Raw genomic sequence first — 21,293 nt, 5'->3', positions numbered from 1 at the left:
TGCTAGTCCAGCGGTCGTAGCACAGACAAAGATCTTCTTGAGATCAGGCAGAGGGAGCAGGGTTTCACTGGGACAGCACTGCAGTTGATGCTGGTCAGCTTCAGGACTGATCTTCGGGTCATCAGTGGCCTGATCTTCTTCATGGAAGACTTGACTCCAACGGTGTACTGACGAACAGTACCAGTGCCCCTCTTTTTATTCAGGATTCAGACTGGGAGGAAACCCTACTCCACCAATGGTAAGGATCTGCACCATTGAAACTGGCAATGGCTATACAATCATGGATAGCCACTGTCCACAACATCTGCCCAGCAACAGACATTCAGGCACCAGGGCTGTGAATTGGGACTAGACAGTCCCAGCTCCTTCCTCTGGCACACACACACACACAAAGACCCTTAGCTGCAATAGCCAAAGCATTCTTTTTTTAATTAGTATTGGTTTATTCAAAACCTTATAAAAACAAAATCAAGAGAAAAAAACGTTTAACAATATTAAAATGATTTACCAATTGTAAAAAATAAAAAAATAAAAGGGACCATTTCATATTAATCAATTCATATCCAATTCATTATAGCAAAGAGAAATGTAAGAACCCTGTATAGACAAAACAATTATTGTTAACACTAAGTTGTCTAATAAACAGTATTTCCCTCATGTGCAACAAATTAAATCAAAGTCTCATGAAGCTTTTCATGAAACAACTGTCTGGGGATTTACTTATGTACGAGTGAATCGAGTCTAACTGCTTATTTCCTAAACTCATAATACAATTTGTAAGCACTGTGTGGCAGCAGAGTGTGTCTGCAGTCGGTGCAGTCAGTGCGGACAGTGGACCCCCGACAACTCTGATTCTCAAGGTAAACAAGCGCCTGGACTCAACTTCACGTGACTGTGTTTGAAAGGAAACTGTTTTCTATTCTTAAAAACCTTCAATTCCTATAAACTATAACTCGTTGTGACACTCGGCTGAAACGCTGTGCGAATTACATACTTGTAAATTGAAATATAATAATAGGACTTTGTTGTTATTTTCGGAACACACTGATTGCCTGGTTGTGTCCCAGAATATAAGTCAAAACAATGTTGACAGCAACCAGCTGGATATTCCCGAACCAGGCTGTTGGCCTTTTAACCTGCTTTGGGGCTAAACCTACCAGTATCTGTGTAAATATTGCATTAGAGCAACATGCACATAGCCTCAACTCAGGTGGGCACTATGGGTCTAGGGTCTTTGACCCGTGCTGGGGTAAGACCTGTTAGTACTGGTGGAAAGATTGGAATTGAGTAAAACGTGTGCAACCTCAAACAAGGCAGGGACTGTGGGCCTAGGGCCTTTGACCCGGGTTGAGGTTTACTTCTTTTCTTCCAGAGCTCTTTATGAAGTGGAATACGATAGGGGTTAGTGCATAAACCTTGACTGTATTTAGAGTGGGAATCTTGAATCTGGTCAACAGAAAAGTGTAAAAGCTTGACATTTCTGAGGGAAAAACAGAGTACGCAATTGGTTACGAGCAGAAAAGATTTTACTTGGACCACTTGTGGAGTACCTTACCATGTCACGCTCGTATAATTTAAGGAGCACTGTCATAGGTGAAGATCTCAGAGTGCCTGAATTAGACGAACCGGCTGTATGGGACAAAAATCCTATCACGGTTGAAAGAACAATATTCAAGCCATACCAGACGGGTGATGGGAGGTTTTACCCACCGAAAAGTATATTTCCCCAGGGATAATCAATTGCCCACCGGCTCAGGAACTGTGGGTCGATGCAATGAAAAACCAAGAGCGATAACAGAATCAACACCATCACATCGGATGGTAAGAGATACTTTAGCACCAAACCTAGAATAGACACTTCAAACAAACTCAATGAAAAATACAATCGGCCTCATTACGACTATGGAGGAAGCCATGGTGCTATTGGTGCCATGGCTGCCTCCATACCGGGCTCCAATACCGGGTTCCTGCAATGAGGAATTACCGGGTCATTCCGACATTGGAGGACCCGGTAATTCCTCCTTGCAGGAACCCATCCCCATTCCCATTTGAGCCCCCGTAGGGCTCAATGTGAAAGGGGAGGGAGCTAATAACGGCGCCGTCAATAACGGCCTGTTATTAGCTCCCTCTTCCCCTCGCGGGACCAGCTAAGGCGTCCTTAGCGGGTCCCGCAAAGGGAACCTCGTAATCGGCGCTCCCGTAATGAAGGGTGCCGGTCCCGTACCGACACCCTTCATTACAGGAGCTCCAGGGTTATAATGAGGCCCAATATCAGACATTTTCCCATGGGAGAGGCTTCGCAGGAGAAGGAAACCCCACCAGGGCAAGTTACAGAAGACTATCAGAGTCCCAGGACGGCTGACCCTCAGAACACGACCTATGGAGTTAACAACCAGATGACAAGTGGGAAATGGGGGACCTCGGATCCCTTCTTGCCACTCAATTCCTCTTTTCAGCTGAACACAATCTCTGCCCTGTTAGAGGTCTCTAAGGTGGGTATGGAGCATAGAGTCAATTCATTGCAAAGAGAAAAAAGATCTTCTACACAGATCTATATCCCTGAGACTATCGGGTACAAGAGATTGCAACACCAACATTAACAGCAGTGTTGAGTTCACTGGAAAACGTTTTTAAAAATTTGAAATTAGAGGTACACCAACACTAGCATAATTCTTGAAATCACAAAGGATTTGGAGATCAACAATTCATCAACGGTTGCTTTAAAGTCTGCAGTCAATGATTCACTGGGTGAAATTCTGGCAGAGCTACGCTCCACATCCAAAACTCAATCTGAAAAGATGGACTCCTTAATCCAACAATGGGAGGGAACAAAAGAGGAACTGATGATCCTGAATTCAAATCTGGGAGATGGTGTGAATGTGGTTCAACCAGAAAAATGCCCCTGTTGTTCACAACCTCTGTTGACCAACTCCCCGAATAACTTTGTGGATGACACTCCTCTATCGGCATCTACATTGGAAGAATTCATCCATCTGGCTCAATTGGCTAACGAAGAGGACATTGGATTGGCTCCCTTGACGTGGGGGTTGATGGAGACAGGCCAATACAGCCAACAAGGGAAACAACGGAGAAGCATAGAAAATCAAATGGGAAAACTAAGAAGAGGAAAAAGAAACATATATGAGTTCAAAAAGATAGGTAAGATGGCATCCGGAATAGAAATCCTCAAAGTTACAGTAGGGAGCCAAACGGAAATGAACCAACAACCACTAAAGATTGCCCCGATTTTTTTTAAGGGGCAAACAACGGGCAGAAACAAATGTGATGACAGGGGAAGTACCTACAAGCGGCCAGCAGGAACCAAAATCACAAGCAGGCCAGAAAACGACCAGCCCACAACTAAGGATGCATCCCCTCCTCCCCAAATGATCACTCTCTGCCCAGCTAGGGGTAAGTCCAAAAACATAGTGACAGACATTATGGAAATACACTCAACTCCTGGAAATCAGGCTTCACCAATACAATCCTCAAGTGATCATGGTGACTTGGACAGAAGAAAACAGAATATATATATATAGGACATCGAAAGGGGGCTTAAAGGTGTTTATTTCTAGGACAGACCAGGACAATAAAAGAACAGCTCTGTTGAACCGCAGTAAGATTCTTATGCTAATGAAAGGAATCCCTGATCTCCAATATTTTACCTCAGTAGACATAGATTGTGTTAGGTTTCCATTCACCCTAGCTACTGATACTGTGGAGGGAGATTTGAAATCAAGACTGGGGGTGGAAGCGATCCTGAAAACCGAATCGGAATGGGTCAAGAGGGGTTACACAGTATCACGTGAGTTACCAGCTGTACCAAAAGCAGGGCCATTGTATGCACCAAATCAGGTTGTACCACAAAATAAGTCAAACAATGTGAAAGCCCCTACTCCTTCCCCGAATGCATGGGCAATGGTCCCTGAAATAGTTTCCCAAATCTTGCTCAAATTAGGATTTCTGGAGCAGCCACTTTAGTCAGAGATACGATAAAATCATGTTGTGATGAAATTAAGAGGAGTTATATTTTGTGAACTTTGACGTGGTATCATTTCAGGAAACCTGGCTAAAGACCCCCTTTGGACTAGATGGTTTCTCCACATTTCACCAATTGGCAGTAGGGGAAGGGATGGGTCGCCCAGCAGGGAGCTTAAGTATAGCCTGCAGAAATGACGTGTTTCCATGCTCTTCGGTACTTTCAGATGGGGTCCCCAGCATACTGGCTATTAGAGTTGAATTTGGTTTGGGAGGTGACAATCCAAATTGGATAGTAATAAATATTTACTGGAACCCCCTGAAATATCCTTCATTGGACTTTCTCCAGAAACTCTCAGATCTGCTTGTCCAATGTACTTCTGAATTCCCAGACAATGAACTTTTGATCATGGGTGATTTAAACACCCAATGTATAAAAGGTATCTCTCCAAGTTTGAAGAGATGCAAACCTATTACTTCCAAAGGTGACATGTGGCGTAACTTTTTGAGAGGATGGGATCTGTGGATGCTTAATGGGAATATAACTGGGAATATTCCATCGGCCCCCACCTGGACAAGGGAAACATGCTTCTCAACAATTGATTATATCGTTCTGTCAAGAAGTCTCTTTGATAGGTATACCCATTTCTCCATAAATAACGGAGACCCAAGTGACCATGCCATCCTGGAGGCTATCCTGAATATAAATCAGGAAGTGTGGAAGCCTTGTTTTACTCAAGAGTTGGTTCTAAATAATGGGGCAATAGACTGGCAAGGTTAAAAAAAAGGGGGTCGCATACTCACCAAAAACCTGGGAAAAACTATATCTCAGATGACTGAGAGGGAACTGTTGAACTTATGTCAACCCAGTCATTTTGTAGACTTCCTATGGAAGCGGAATCCACAAGTCCAGTCTTCTGTACCATGAACTGACAAACATAAACACCTATTTGATGTACAGATATTAGGGGAAAAAAGAGAAAAGAGGAAAAGAATAAAGACAACTAAAAATAACAATCAAAGATAATGATGAGTATAAAAGGGAAGCTAAACGGGTGAATAATAACTATAGGAATTGGGCAAGGTGCCATAAAGCTCTGATACTCCAAAGAGAGGGGGAAGAAATGTTGAAGGCTGTGTGCCAAAAGAATTCCTGTAACTTCTGGTTGATCCTCGGATCGATGGAAAGAGCTATCAGCACCGGGCAGGATGGAGTAATCCAGGAGCAAGTATGGGTAGATCACTTTTCCAACCTATGTGGTCTCACTGGCTCCTTTAATCCTAAAATCATAATCGAAATAGAATGGTCCTTGAATAATACACTCGAAGAGGTGACTACCCAGATAATGAATTCCACCTCCTTCAGATCGCCAGGACCAAATGGCCTCAGTAATGAGATCCTTAAATCAAATCCTGATCTTTGGGTTAGGGCCTTAAAATGCCTCTTCGATAGAATAATTGAGACACCTAAATCCCAGAGTCCTGGAGAAGATCTATAATCATCCCGATCTACAAGAGGGGGCATCATTTGGCAGCTTCAAACTATGGCCCCATCACACTACTGGACGCAGATGGTAAGATCTTCACCGGCTGGTGTTGAGAGACCTGGGAAAATGGGCCAAAATTAAGGGGATAATCCCTAAACAACAGATAGGATTTAGAAGAGGCCTTTCGACCTCACTTAGTGGTCTGACCCTCAGCTGTGTCAGTTGTGGTGCCTTTTTAAAGGGCGGCACTCGGCTATTCGGTGCTTGGGACGATCTGTTCCAAGCAATCAATACTATCAATAGGGACCGCCTATGGGGCAAACTTAAACAGTGGGGTTTACCAGATAAGCTCCTGGCTATTCTAATAGAATTACATAAAAATTCCGATCTTCAAGTAAGAATGAGCCGATTGGGAGATCTCTCAAAACCAATTCAAATAGAGAGATGTGTCCGACAGGGATGCCTGGTGGCCCCTTTTCTGTTTAATTTATATCTATCAGACTTGGTAATATGGCTCCTAGAGGCAGCTCTGGTGAGTCCCAAAATAGCAACTGTTAGGATAAATTGGTTGGCATATGCCGATGACATTTTATTATTGGATCATACACAAATAGGTTTACAGGCGTCTTTTACACACCCTGCAAGAATATGCTAACCTAAATAACCTGAAAATAAATCCGGACCAATCAAAACTTGTGATATTTAAACATCCCTTGAAGGTAGCTAAATCATTCATCTGAACGACCAAATTATCCCAATTGTGAACGGGGTTACCTATTTGGGCTCACAGGTTAGAGCGTTTTCAACCAAGGGACACCTAACATCGATTCTTGAGGAAAAAAGCCTGAATTTGGGCTTGCAAATGAACAAAATACACACCAGGTTCTGCAAATTCTCAATATTCCTGGTCATAAGATTTTACATTGGTAAAATAGTTCCATCCCTTCTCTATGACTTGGACACCAACATGCAATCGTTTGACATTGACTGGGACAGAATCGAAGCAAAGCTATGGAGGCGAATACTGGGTCTCCCTAACTGTGTTTCCATAGCCCATGTATGTTATGAACTGGGTCTCACTTCACTGAGAGCTTGATTAGAGTGGAAGTGGATATCTTTGTACAGGATGATCATTGAACCACCCTCGCCATCTTTATATGAAGACGTGGTGGTTTTAATACAGAGGTCGTGAATACCTTTCTGAATAAGCTGAGGGAAAAATGCATTTACATGCTGGCACAATCGGACAGTACACTAGAAGCATTGATCAAGAATCCCCTCAAGGTTAAAGAATCCATGAAAAAAATGGACTGGATAAGGACCATTGAGAGGAAGAGGGCTGCAAAAATATCAGCATCCATGATCCCGACCGACAAACCAAGATCCTTTCTTCCAACATACTTAGAGAAATCACCAGACCCCAGTGTTAGATCAGACTTCCTAAGATTCCGTTTAAACCTTCTGCCAACATTAGACATTCAACACATTAAAAATGATTTAGAGATTCCATCTAACCTCTGTCAAAAATGTGATAGGGCTGAAAAACAGTCCATTGAACATCTGTTATATGTATGCCCAGGGACATGGACTTGAGGGCACAAAGTCTACAAAGATTCTTACACAATCTGTGGTTCTTGGAAACAAATACGTTCTGGTTAAGACTAGCCTCAGGGAATGAAACTTTTCTGACGGCAGAAGTGGTAAAAATCTTGAAAGAACTGAAACTAATTGGTTAACAATGAAACTAAATAGTAAGCCATTGTCAAACAACATGACTTCCTTAAAGAAGTGTTAACACCTGAAAAACTAGAAGTGCCGTAAGCCCTCCTCCTTCGGACCTTTCCAAGATACTTATTAAGAGCATTGTGAGATGAAAAACTTCAAGCATATCCTGTTTGTGTACATTAGCATTGGTCAGCGAGATGCAATTATTATGCTGCTATGTCGCTGATTTGATTTTAGGCAGTTTTTTTTATCTCCATGTTTGTAAATATTACATTTTCTGTTTAATGTTCATTTGTTATAAGCCTTGTTTTTTTCTTTTCTTATTTGTTACTGAGTGCTCAATTGTAATAGAATTCATTTCATGTAAAAATATTTTTGTGAAAAGTGAAACTTTGACTACAACACAATAAAATAAAATGTGTAAGCACTCCTAGAGTCACATGTTTTTTCGAGTCATCTTCATGAAGTTTTTCTTAATTTCCTGTGGATTTATGACCAGGCACTCACTGCTGTCATTCAACAATGTCAACATTTTTAAGCATTTGCCTTTGAAATTTCTCAAACTACCTGGGTCAGATTTGCTCATCTGGGAACCTAACACCTGATAGAAAACATTTTCCTTCCCCATAACATAAGTATTTTCCTGTGGAGGGAAATAGCTTTCCAAATGATTGCTGCATACATAAATAATAACACAAACTAGTACCTTATGATCATAATTTGTACACAGTTTGGAAGGTGCAGGGCCTTTCGCCAGTTTGTCCCCTCTGCTTTCCCTAAAATCAAAGTCCTCTGAAAATAAACTAATTTCAAATCCATATAAAAGTGCTGGCAGTACTTTGAGTTTATAGAACCTTAAAAGGGGGAGTGAAAGGAAGCCTATAGTCGATCCATACAATAAAATGCATCTGAGTCCCAGATTGGGTCCCCTTCTCAAGCAATTTAGCCTGTAGTACTGCACGCTTACAAACTTTCACAAATGTAAAACCAAAGTACTTTAAATCGTTTACAACTATCAATTTAGAAACCCACAGATACCAATCTTGCTTAGCTGCTCTTGCCCTGTAACCATTAAAGCACATAACATTCGTTTTCTGAGGGTTAATTTTCAAATCATTCTTTTTTGTGTAGTCATAAAAGCGAGATATTAGACAATGGAGTCCCACTTGTGAATGATCTAGTAGTAGGACATCGTCAGCATTACCTAACAAGGATATATGCAATTTTGGGTGGAACAAATGCGATAGAACTCAGGTGGTCTCCCAAATCTGAAAATATAAATTGAAAAGGCAGGGGAGCAACATGCACCCCTGCCTAAGACCTCTTCCAGTAGGTATCACTTGCGATAAGGAGCCTTTCCTGCCTAGTCTGATCAGGATTGGCAGGAGTGTTTCAGGAAAGCCCCATTTTCTTAGTTTGACCCGATGTCATGATCTATCCACCATATCAAATGCTTGAGTCAGATCTACACATGCAATATATAGCAGAAGGTCCCATTTCCTGCTCACATTTTCTATAAGAGTGTTAATAACCAGACCATTTACCTCCATCTCGATACCCCTCCGAAATGCAGTCTGAAATTTGGATAAGCAACTTGTTTCCAGCAGTCACCCATCAATTTCTTTCAGAATGAGTGCAGAGAAAATCTTGCTATCCGCATCCACGCGGGCTATGGAGCAGTAGCTATTTGTACAAGTACGGTCACCCTTCTTAAAGATGGAAATATTAATAGAGGTTTTCCATGTTAGGGGTGTGGTTATAGTTTTCAAAATGCTATTAAAGAGCATATGGAGAGTCAGGGCCCAAATATCCGGTGCAGACTTCATCACCCTATTGAACAGTCCGTTGGGACCTGGAGCACGCAAGTTGGATATATGCCATATAATTCCTGCAATCAGGTCTTTCAATATAGTGAAGAACCTCTGTCCCCCAACAAAGACTTCCTGGGGAGTTACTGTATTCGCTTTATATAGCTCCAAAAAGTGTGTTGTCCAGCCAATCTCAGTAACTCGATTAGTGAGAATCCCAAGCGAATATTAGTTTTATTCTGGACAAGCGACCCAAAAATTAATAGTATTTTTATTTATAATGGACTCCATCATATGTTCACAATCTCGCTGTATTACCATATATATAATACGCCTTAACCCAATTTTTAGACTCTTGTTCAATTTCCAAATGTTTTCCTTCCATCCTAAATCCTTATCTAGATGTTGAGTTGCTTTAATCTCTTGCCTCAATTTTCTTTTTCTACTTTGAACAAGTCCGTCAGACTTATGGGAGCAAGCATTTTCTATAGCTGCTCGCCCTTAAAAAATTGCCCAATTTTATTTATAATAAACATGTGAAAAGATTCTGACGAGAAAGTTATCAATTTATGAAGAAAGGATCCGATTCTTTCTATGATCAGCCTCCAAATTTATTGCAATGATAGGAGATCATGGTTTTCGATATCCATTTAACCATAGCAATTAACATGCAATGGTGACTATCGCCCACATTTCTTATCTAAAGAAACTCACATTTCTGAAAAAGATAATCTGAGAAATAGACGTAATCAATCCAAGAGTATAACTCCTCTCTATGCCAAGTGGGCTACTGGGGATGTGCCCCATAACATGACCATTAAGCATAAAAAGCCCCCACTCATTACATGCCAGAAGTTCCCTAACTCTTGTTATCATTTATTATAATCTGTCCTCCCTATACGATCAATTTTCTTATATTTCCCTGCCAATATATATATATAGAATTCCAATTCCCAGCTAAAATAATGTTTCTATCCGGAGAACTAATCTTGAAATAGCTGAGTACATTTCTCAAAAATGGCGATATGAGGGAATGTGAGGTATGCCAACAAATATTAACCAAAAGACAAGTGAGAGACACGTCCCCTTCGAATATGCATATGCTGACAGACAAAATGCTGTTATTCTTCATCGAAATTAATTTGGAAGAATGGCCCAGTCTACTAGCAATTGCTATGACTAATCGGCCTGATAAATTAGTAGCCATCTGTTGGAAGATTTGATACCCATCCAGCACAAGTTGTTTCTGTGCACAGGTTCTCCTGTATAAACAGTATGGAGTAATGAGACAATTAAATAAAACTGTTCCGAACCAACATATCATACCCCATGTTAGGGAGTTTTACAAAGGTTCACCTTAGATAGGACTTTAAAAGACTCACACTTGGGATACAGGGGTTCAACTCTTAGTATAGGCCTGAACCACACAGGTTTTGTTGGTAGCAATGGCCGGGCAGCCATGCTTATTTTAGTAGGAAGGAAGGGCTGTAAGCCGTACAAAGAAGTATACACATAAGCCAAAGAAACATTGACACACTAAAAGTTATATAAACGTAATAGTTTATTATATATACACACCAAGGTAAAGTAATTCTTCAGAAAGGTAAGTACTATAACCCACAATAATTAACTTTAGAACAACTAATCCAATCTTTACAGTAAGTGAATCACTTTGATAATACTTTTAGAATGGCAGTATGCAATTCAAAGGTAAGTAAAAACACTTTTGCAATAACTGTTTCAGGTAAAATAAATGAAACAAAACCAACAGAAGGTAAGTAAATACTTTACAATAATTTCACAGAGGCCTTAGGCTTTAGGAGTCCATCTCTACATAGTGTTGAGTGTCTCAGGGTCCGACCTGGTGGTCAAACAAGCAAAACACAAGCTGTGGAAAGTTCAAACGTTCCAGGGGAAGTCTTCAGTAGCAAGTAAGTAAAATCTTTGTTGGAGAAAAATGGTCAGGTACTTTGGAGAAGGCTCCCTGTAGGCACACAGGTGTTAGGCCTGGGCAAAGGTGTATCGGCAAACTCCCAAACACCCAAAGCAGCACTCGAGCAACACAGGAGCAGCAAAACAACTCTAGGTAAGTTCTATCAAGAGTCTCACAGTACCTTATAAGTGAAGAAGAAGATGCAGCAGGATGCACCCATGATTCAGCAGCCACAGACCCAAGTCACCGGATTCTTGGCCAGGCAGATGAAAGAAGGGACACTGGAATGGATTTTACAGCAGTAGTCAAGTGAAGAGGCTTCAGACAAAGGATTCTTCGGGGTTCTGTGATTTTGGCTCCCTTTTCAAGATACCAGTGAAGAACGATTACCTCCTGGTCGATAGTACCTTAGAAGTGAAGAAGTTGTAGCACAATGCACCAATGATGCAGCATCAGCAGACATGGTCACTGGATTCTTGGTCAGGCAGATGAAAGAAGGGACACTGGAATGGATCTTGCAGCAGCAGTCGAGAGAAGAGGTTTCAGACAAATTCAGATTCTGTGATTTTGGCACCCTTGTCAAGAAACCAGTGCAGAACGATTACCGCCCAGTCGATTTGCCTGGCTTTCTCAGTCTAGCACTAGGAGGAGGGGATTTCCAGGAGTGGAATCTTGCCTCTGCAGATCTGGAATGAGTCCACCAAAGTTTTGGGAGGATTCAATCTTTGAAGGCAATGCACTGCGCAGTGGCCACAGGTCCCAGGGTATTGGCGGTTTGCATCCCCTGAAGGTCACAGCTGGTTGTGGGATGGCTCAAAATGCAGGTGGTCTTCAGACCGATTGGACCCACCAGTCTAATGGAGAGAATCATCCTTTTCGTGGGTTCTCCTGGTGCTTGGAAGAAGGGGTGGTGGAGCAGTGATTATTCAGAAGGCATCTCCGGTCATTTGGAAGAGGCTGCAGACATCTCTCCTCTTCCTCCCCATCAATTCCTCTGTTCCAGCAGTCAGCTTGTCTTCAGCCTCAGGATCCATGTGTCACTGATGCACCCTAAGATCAAGCACTGCCCTCCTTCTAGTGATTCCAACCTCTAACTCTGACAGGATCGGAGGATCCACCTTCTCAACCTTGGCCCCAACTCTGTGGAACTCACTCCCCGCACATATTCGACACATGCAAGACTATATGACCTTCCACAAAACTCTAAAAACGTGGTTCTTTCCGTAATGCCGACCACGACCATCTGAGGCGACTGAGCCTTTGCAAAGTGATGACAAATGCTCATTGTGATCCCGAGCAATGATGCCACTGAATACACTTATTAAGTCACAATTAAGTAAACGCATGCTTGAATTCGACAACAGCAAACTCCTTCGATCATAACTCCACCCAAACACTCACCTCCCATATCACTATGCTTACTGTCTACTCTACACCAACACACAATTAGGGTGCAGCTAAAACCCTCGATCAATTTCGGCCTTGCTGCCACATACGAACATTACCCCATGAACACTGCATCATTCTAATAAAACACAGCTACATCCCATGACAAACAGGCCCACCTGCACACATAAGCTTCCTACACAGGCCTAACGCAGCCAGAACCCAGTATCGGTGTCCACCCGCCAGGTTGCACACATTCAACTGATAACAATTTCCCCACACCTAATGCTAGGATGCAGCTACCATCAGGCAATTGCATCAGTTGCACACATAACTGGTGCAGCCAAACACCCTATGACAACTTCTCTCTCGAGTGACTTGGACTACGGTCCCTGAGGGCGTTGAACCTACCAGCGCTTTGAGGTCATAGCAATGATGTATAGAGCGCTATATAAATGCCAGATAACATTATGCAGGAACCCATGCAATCAGCACGCATGCACCATTTAAACTCTGGGTGGTGGCTGTCCTTCTGGTTCCAGGCAGACACAGCAGAAGACAAAGAGCAGCTCCTACCCCATTTCCTGTCCTCATTTCCTGACACACTGCAGCCTTGGCAGGCTTCACAAAGGGATCCCGCCGAAGACAAAAGTCAAACCAGGACCTCACCCACTCTGCATGACAGAAGAAGGGCCAAAAAAGTACAAGCCATCTTGAATTGGTGGAAAAAAAGAACACTGTCACCATTTTGGGTCAATGGTGACCCTTCTGTGCACTACTGTGGCTGTGAGCACAGCTTGGGAGCAAACATTGCACAAAAGTAGGTAGGATAAAGCCAGTACCCCGAGCCATTCAGATTAGTGTGTCACTGCAACCAAAAAGTTACAGGAGCAGTGAGAAAGGGGATACACCAAAGGGCTTCCAGCAACACTGCACAGAAAGTGATGTGCGATGCAAAAGTCAAATTACAGATGCCATAAAACATGGAGGAAAGTATAACTCCAAGAACATAAAAAGAAATACAACGGTATCCGAAAGGTAGGGTAAAAGAATGAGTGAATGTGGAAAGAGATTCCCAATCACCCAGGGAATAGACCAAAAATCCAGCCGTCCATCAAAAAGTGCTGGGGCACTCGCTTGTAGAGGAGATTGTGCATGAAAGGGAAAATCTACCTAACACCCCCTCACATTCTATGATAAAAGAGACAAACCAGTACTATTGTTGCTTATAACCTTTTGAGCATGAAAGACAATCATGCTCATTACAACCTTGCCAGTATCCTGGTGGTAAATCTGCCAGGATACCAAAATGGAATTACCGTTACCGGCACCTGGTCTTGTGGTATTACTGCCAGATTACGAGTGCCAGTATTCAGCGTTAGTCCCCATTCCATGGAGTCCTATGGATCCCCATGGGGGACTTTGCCGGTATTACAGGTGCCTGTATTACCAGCGCCTGTAATACCAGCTATTTTTGCAAGTAGGTTGGTGGAATAACCTCCAGTTATGAGCTGGAGGTAATTTCTCCACCGCACCAGCAAACTTGCAGTTGGCTGGTGCAGAAACGTTAATACCGGCACGTTATTTCCACACCAGCCAACTTGTAATGAGGCACATTCTGCCACCCACCTTCATTTCATTATGTGCAGATGGCAGCTAAGATCATTCCTCTACGAGTTTGGCCTCCTGGCTATCGAGATCCGCAAAACAGACCCTCCTGTTATTATCACTCAGAGAATAGGAGATTTTCATGTTCTTGCCTGATGCACATAGACCCCTCTGGCTTTTACCCGTAGCAGATGTATTGGCACTGCCAAAGGAGGAACAGGGTGGACCCCCAATACTCGCCCGTAAATCATAGCCCATAGTTCTGAGGGCCTCTGTCTCTTCCAAAAGCATATCATGAACTGGCCTTGGGGGATTTTGATTGCCACAATGTCGTTTCATTTGTAGGCAAAAACTCAACGAGTTCTATTTCTTTTGTCGAAATAAGTCTTAGGTGGAGGATTTTGCTAAACAGGGCCAAGATGTTGGAGCGATTTAACACCAAATGATTATTTGGTATTAACATGAATTCTAAAATAGAAAATGGAGGGTAACCAGTGCCAACTATCATAGCAAACCCCGCTCACCCCTGACCGTAATCATGAATAACTGGAGCACAGTTGACCAGCATATGAGATCATATGGATACTGATTTCTGGCAGTTAATTGCCCCTGAGATTTCCACAAGACCAGAGGCTTTAACCCCAGAAGAGTTAAAGTACACCTGTAAAGAAGATAGAGGTTCAACCCCACATTGGGTAATCACATCTTGCTTAGATGTAGAGTCTGGGCCAAGGCAAGGGAATATTAAGGGCCCTCTCAAATTTGATGGAGGGCGAGAATGTTGAGGAACAATAAAACAGATCTGTGACCTCTCTTCAGTCTCAGACTCCTTTTCCCAAGTACATTGGGCCTGTGCAAACATCATTCCAGAAGGATTACTACTTGAGCTCCTAGTAATGGAAACAACCTTGCATCGAATAGATGTGTCATGCTTCATGGCCATGCTGGAATTTACTTGCAATGTTAAAGTACCTACTGAGAATGCTATGTTGCACGTCAGGCGGGCTGTCGTGACATGAACTTCTTGTACACTGGAGCCCTTAGCAGCCAAACCATAGGTCTGTGTTGCTTAATCTCAGCTTAATTGTTTCCTTTGATATAAGTTTCCTTCTATCGATGCAGCCATAACCACAGATACTTGATTTTTAGTTGCTTTAATTGTGCCCCCCTTTGTGGCTTTGGACTGAACAGCCTGGCCAGGATTGGATACAGAGCTAGCAGTTTTAGCCAAAGCCGTTAAGTACAGGGAACAAAGGAACTCCTGTGAGTTTATTTTATTGGGTCTTCTTGAATATGCTGCTTTTTTTGTAGTCAAGCCACCTTGCTCTATATGATGTGAGGCTTTGGCAGCAGGGCATATAACTGAATTCACCTGAAAAGGGCTCTTGTTAGATTCGTCCTTCTTTGTGCAGATTCTCTGTCCGTTCGAGATGCACCCAGGCCCAACACTGCCCACAGTTCCAATTTCAGATTAATTTCACTGAGTGTTATTGTGTGAGCTCGCACCACGTCCCGGATAATGTCATAACGTTCTACAGTTGTAACAACCAAAAAGCTCCTCAGACAACGGGACGCCAAGCACCAAGTTCAACTTGAAAACGGCAGATCCCTGCAGACCTCTGCCACTGCTTTCCCTGGGAAAGGGTTTTCCATATACGGAATTTCCTGACCTGAGGAGGCAGGAAGTAGGCCCAAGAACAAGCAAAAAAACCTTGTGGCATGGCCATCTGAGGGTGCTAGCCACCTTTGTTAGCCATTTGCGGTAAATGCCAAAATGCATCAATAAAATAACACAAAACTGTAAAAATACCACAGCAGCTAAAAAGCTAGTCTTAGGCACATTGTAAAAGTAACCAAAAAGCCATTATATAAAAATATATACGGATACAAAGTATTCTAGCTGCACTTCACAGTAAGGTGATGTGTACAGTTGTAACAATAGCAGAATTCATAAAGAGAGACATAAGGCCCATTATGTGTTTGCCGGTCCGGAAATAAGGTGCCAGTAACAACCTGTACCGGCACCTTCCTGGACTGGAAAACTCCAAGTCTTCTGGTAAGGACTGTCATCTACCGGCAGGCCTGACCTGCCGGTGGTTCAGGCCCCTACCAGCAGACAATTTCCGCAATCACCGGTACCACCGATACCAGTGATTGTGGCAACCCCTTCCCATGGCGTCCTATGAGACGTCATGGGAATGGGGATGCACCGGCGTCTCCGCCACCCGTAATACCCAGGAATACTGGGATATGCGGCAGAGACGGTATGATAGTCTCCAGGTATCCCGCCGGAATTACTGGTGGGTTACCGGGTGACTTGTAATAAGCCCCTATATTCTCTCAGTACTAACAGCCTTAGGGACTAGTACGTTTCCCCATAAGAATGAGCAAAACAGGCAAGGGAAGTAAAACATAAGACTTTACTTTCTTCCAAAAAGTCAGGACAGGGCTCAGGACAAGCAGAAATAAAGGGTGTCCCATAAGAATCTATGGAAGGAAAGGTGCAGAAAGAAAATCTTTCCTAACAACTGGCAAGACAACCTCAGCCTTGTTCATTGAATACGTTTTTACAAGTTCTAGAATTGGTACAGTAGCTCATGAGTAACAAAAGAAAGAAAACTATGCACCCACACATTGTCAGGCATCACAAATTCTTTAAAATCATGCTAGAATTGAAGGTCGAGTAACTTATTTTACCTACTCGACCTTTGAGAAACGCACTCGACCCACGGTAACGGATGAGACCAATTTTTACCAGAGCTTTCTGTAAAATGGTGCATGTCACGATAAGCCCACTTCATGTTTGGCATAATGCTGTCACCCACAGGCCTTCTACTTCAAAGGTTGTTTGCAGTAAACGTCAAATAACTGTTTCAAACATCCCAGAATGTCAATGAACTTGCCAACAAGTTTGAGTACCATGTAAATGGTACTTGACCTCCATAAAAACTCCCAGTTTGTAGTGTAATTTATTTTGCCGGCTGGAACCATCAAAACTGTTATACTTGCACCTGTCAAATACACAATATTAATCAAAGGTTTTCCACTTGAGGCTGTGTATACACGGCCTGCAGCTTTTCATTTTCAAAAGGTTTATCTATATTTAGGTTTGGCTTGTAGCAAGCCATGTAAGATCATTGTTGGGTCACCATGCTGTGCTTAAGGGATCAACAACAGAGCTACTGAGAAGTGGCCCTCTGAGTAAGTACACTGAGTGCAGAAATGTGGGTCACTGTGGCATCTGTGACACAAGCCTGTTTCCTGGGAGTGTGTCTGCAACACTTTAAACGTTTGGATTCTTTGGATTCTATGTTTTACACAGAGAGCTTCTTGGGAAGTGGGCGTCAAGTGTTCTTACCTGCGCAGTAAGGTCCAGCAGAATCCAATCCAAACCCTGTAGGGCACTGGTTACTCCGGTCTCCTATCATTCAAGAGAAACAGGGATTATTGGTGCATCACTCTAGGAGAAGCTGAACACAGTAAGATAGTTTTGTACTGAGCTAAATATTTAGAATATAATTGTATTCCTACCTCTTCTGGGGTGCAGTTAAATATATTGGACAGTGTGTATATTGTCTTACCTTAATAACTAGATCAAATATCAAAACAACGTCCATCATTATCATTATGTAAATCCAATAATCCCTGGCAAAGATGTATAAACAAGAGACAACATAAAGTGTTATGTTTTAACCTTACAGCAGCATGCTTTGACACATGGCAGAGGTTTCAAAAGTATATTTTCATTAACAGGTCCATTTTATGGCTCATTAACAGGTCCATTTTATGAAATCTACACAAATGATTTGCTATTTGTCTAAAATACAATTTGATATTTGAAAGATAACAATTGTGTGGGGAGGACCAATACATAAGGAAATGTCTAATACAAGATGTCAGGGAAAAAAGGAGAAGTCTAAGAGAGAAAATACAAAGTATGTAATGCAACATGGAACATGTTATCTGTGCATATCTTATCTGTATCACAGCTGCAATAGTAACACAAATGGCAATTACATCTTGAGTACCTTTGTCTAAGATCCATTGGATAAAGTAGTAATTGATACATAGTGCATAGGCTGCTTATGATCAAATGTCAATGAGATAGCGCAGTGGGCTCATATCCCTAGGTACAGGAGTGATGTGTGTGCAACATGCAGGACACAGGTACACATTTACACAGCCAACAAAATGTGGACTTTAGGTTTGGCTGCTATTATGAGTTAGTTACAACCCCGGGAAGCGTTGAGGGAGGTATCAGTAGGATATAAGTGTGAGTTGTTATGACTTGTTAATGTGGGACATTGTTGCTCTTTAAACAACGTGGACAAAATACAGCAAATGCAGACACACAAGTACATTACATATACCTTTGGCAATGGATGCATGAATTTTAAAGTCCAGCGTTTCTTCCAAGGCATTATATTCTGCACCGACCGATGATGCCTGCAGTGTCTGCACCAGGAACGGCATCCGGCCCTTCTCTGGGTCATACGTGATGGTGTGGTTCCACATGTAAGGCACACTGACTCCATCAATGGTGAAGAGCCGAGTGGAGTAGGCGTACAGCTGCCCAGGTCCTGTTTGTATGTAGTCCTCAGTGTAATCCTGAATGCAAGATGCAGTAACATTAATTTTACCACACTTTGGTCACATTCTCTGCATGGACAGCTGGATAGAATTGTTAGTGAGTCATGGCCTGATGAAGCCCAGAGCCCAGCCAGATCCCAGGTATCAAGGTACTGTGGAGCATGTTTCCAAGGTTGCTAACCACATTTTAAATTTGGGAATTGCATCACTTCATTGTGTTTTTAGGGGACAGTGAGATTATCAAAAGGGAATGTTAAACTCTGTTTTCAATTCAGTCTCCCTTACCCCTTCCCTACCCCCCCCCTCCACAGCCACCATCTTCCAGACTGGGTTCAGCCTCCACCAACCTTCTTTCCGTGCTTTACCATCATCATTGGATCCTGCTACCCAGAGTCTGAAAAGCAGAGACTGTCCTTTCATTACCCATATTTATATGCTTCCTTTGGAACTACATCTGGGTCAACAAGGAAATATAGACTAGTTCTGCCTTAAGGCATCCAATGCAAAGGGTATACAGAACTAAGGGCAGGAGTCTATCTTTCTATGGCTCTATTAGCCCGATTGCTGCTGGGTGCCACACAATATCCACACCCTCACCACCACACACTGCAAACCCCTAGCATGCACCTTTTCACAGAGACATGGGTGAAACCCCACCACACACCTTTCATCCTCAACATGCTTCCCCTAATTTACCTCAACCACCACAGAGACGCCAACACAAAGCAGGCGATAGCATTGCCATTATACAGAAAGGCTCACTCCCACTCAACAACCACCACACATCTTTTGGAGCCCTTGCTGAACTGCTGCCTTCATCACACTCACATCCAATGTTCATCCACCTCATTCGCCATACACTATTGAACAATTCCAACTTCCACTTTGAATGGAAAACTCTTTGCCAACATGTACGTCAGTGATTTCAACCCAGGTAGCTCGCACCTAGACAAACAACCCCATACTTTACAGTACCCCCACACCACTCTCCACCTAGACCCTCACCCAACACATCATCTACACCACACAGATAGCTGGCAACATCCCGTCACCCTGATTTCTTGCAGAAATTAACTGCCTGTGCAAAGTCGAATGAGTATATCATTATCAGACCACTTTTTCATCCCCTTCACACTTACTGTCCCACACAACCACCACCCCAACCACTGCACATACCTCCAACGCCACAGGCAGGCAAATCAAATGCATCAGAATACTGCTCTCCCACTGCTCAGACAATGCCCACCCTCCACTCACACCAACCCCCTCTTTCTCATCATCAATTACCACACCACCATCCCCCATTACCCAAGCATTTGACCAAATAGCCCCACTATAAAAAATCAATTCAAATAATATTTTTGGAAAACTACAAATATGCCATCATTATTTCAGTTTAAACATGAAAGAATGCAATAACATGGGATCCAAGAGACCTTACCAAACCTCTGAAGTTTCTGGCATCAGTTACCTTTACAGAGACATCAGCAGATGAGTGCAACTGGAGGATATACCCATTCACCACGATATCCAGCAAGAGAGAACCATCTGTATCACGGCCCCGAGCGATGTGAGTTATGCGTAGCACCTCACCTGTAAATGGTAACATTCATAAGAGCACATCACTCGTAAATAAGGAATAAAGAAAGCATTGGATGTGGAATGCCCGAGGAGCGAGAAAACACATGTTTTTTTTTTAATGTCTTGCTACTACAAATATATACTTCCCTTTGGCCTTTGATGGAGTAGCCAATTAGATAAGGCCTTGTTCTAACAGTGCTTAATAGGGCTATAATGTCCTAAATGATGTGTGTCTGAACATTGAATCTGAAAAACAATTGTGAATGCAATGAAGCAGCCTTGTGGTTCCCAACACCTAAAGGAAGCACTGTGCCAACAATCAGCATCGATAACATTATGCCGTTGAACGACTCAAGAGCACACCCAACAACATGAAACACCACCTTTAAGACAATGAGACAGATGACCCAAGAACATCTCCAACATCAATCAACATCTCTAAGACCATGCGGAAGAAAGACCCAAGAGCAGCTCAAACAACATTAATTACCAACTCTGATCATGCAATGAAATTACCCAGGGCCATGCACATCTCCAACAATCTCATATGGCATCTCTAGGGGTGTGCAAGAGAACGACAAATAAGCACCTCCAACATCAATCCCCATCACTGAAAGCGCACACCAGAAACCAGAATATCACCAACATCAGTCAGCATCTGTAAGAGCATGCAACCGTATAACCCAAGAGCAGATCCAACAAGCTCAGTCAACACCTCTCAGAGCATGCAAGAGAATGACCTAGGAACATCTCTCCAAGTACATGTTAGAGCATCCAATAAAGCATTTCAAGAGCATAATTTAAGAAAATGTGCCCAAGAGCACCAAGGAACAAAAACAGCAGCTTCCAACAGCACGCACAATCCTCTCAATATGCATCTTGCCGCTTGTGTGAGGTTTGTTGAGAAAAAACATTTCATGTTCAACCAATAGCATGTCCCCATCATCCTCCAAGATCAAAATCAACAAAGCTCAAGAACATCTGAAAATGCATCCTAGAGTATGCAGAACAACTCTTTCAGTGTAGTTTTCAGAGAGCATTGAGGCTTCCTTGAGGCTCTCTCTGTGAGTACATCCGAGAACATAAAGCAGTGATCACCTCCCTTCAAAACAAAAACACATAATTGCCGACATGGAGCAACATCTCCAAAATAACCCTGGATCAGGCCTTATGCCAGGCAAAAGAAAACATGTTTTG

At 42.7% G+C, this 21,293-nt stretch overlaps 1 protein-coding gene across 2 annotated transcripts in view; it reads right to left on the bottom strand.

Moving 5' to 3' along the window:
- The window catches only part of HMCN1 (hemicentin 1), a 1,785,366-nt gene that overhangs the window by 120,731 nt on the left and 1,643,342 nt on the right, over positions 1-21,293 (bottom strand). For both annotated transcript variants that reach the window (XM_069641364.1, XM_069641365.1), the window contains exons 96-98: positions 19,987-20,108; positions 18,296-18,533; positions 17,284-17,346 (exon numbers count right to left, since the gene is read on the bottom strand). In XM_069641364.1, coding sequence (XP_069497465.1) covers positions 17,284-17,346; positions 18,296-18,533; positions 19,987-20,108 — 423 coding nt within the window. The remainder of the gene's footprint in view (positions 1-17,283; positions 17,347-18,295; positions 18,534-19,986; positions 20,109-21,293) is intronic.

Source organism: Ambystoma mexicanum, chromosome 1q (assembly GCF_040938575.1).
Source record: "Ambystoma mexicanum isolate Mex_15411 chromosome 1q, UKY_AmexF1_1, whole genome shotgun sequence".
NCBI classification, from domain to species: domain Eukaryota; kingdom Metazoa; phylum Chordata; class Amphibia; order Caudata; family Ambystomatidae; genus Ambystoma; species Ambystoma mexicanum.
This window is presented reverse-complemented; position numbering and strand designations above follow the sequence as displayed.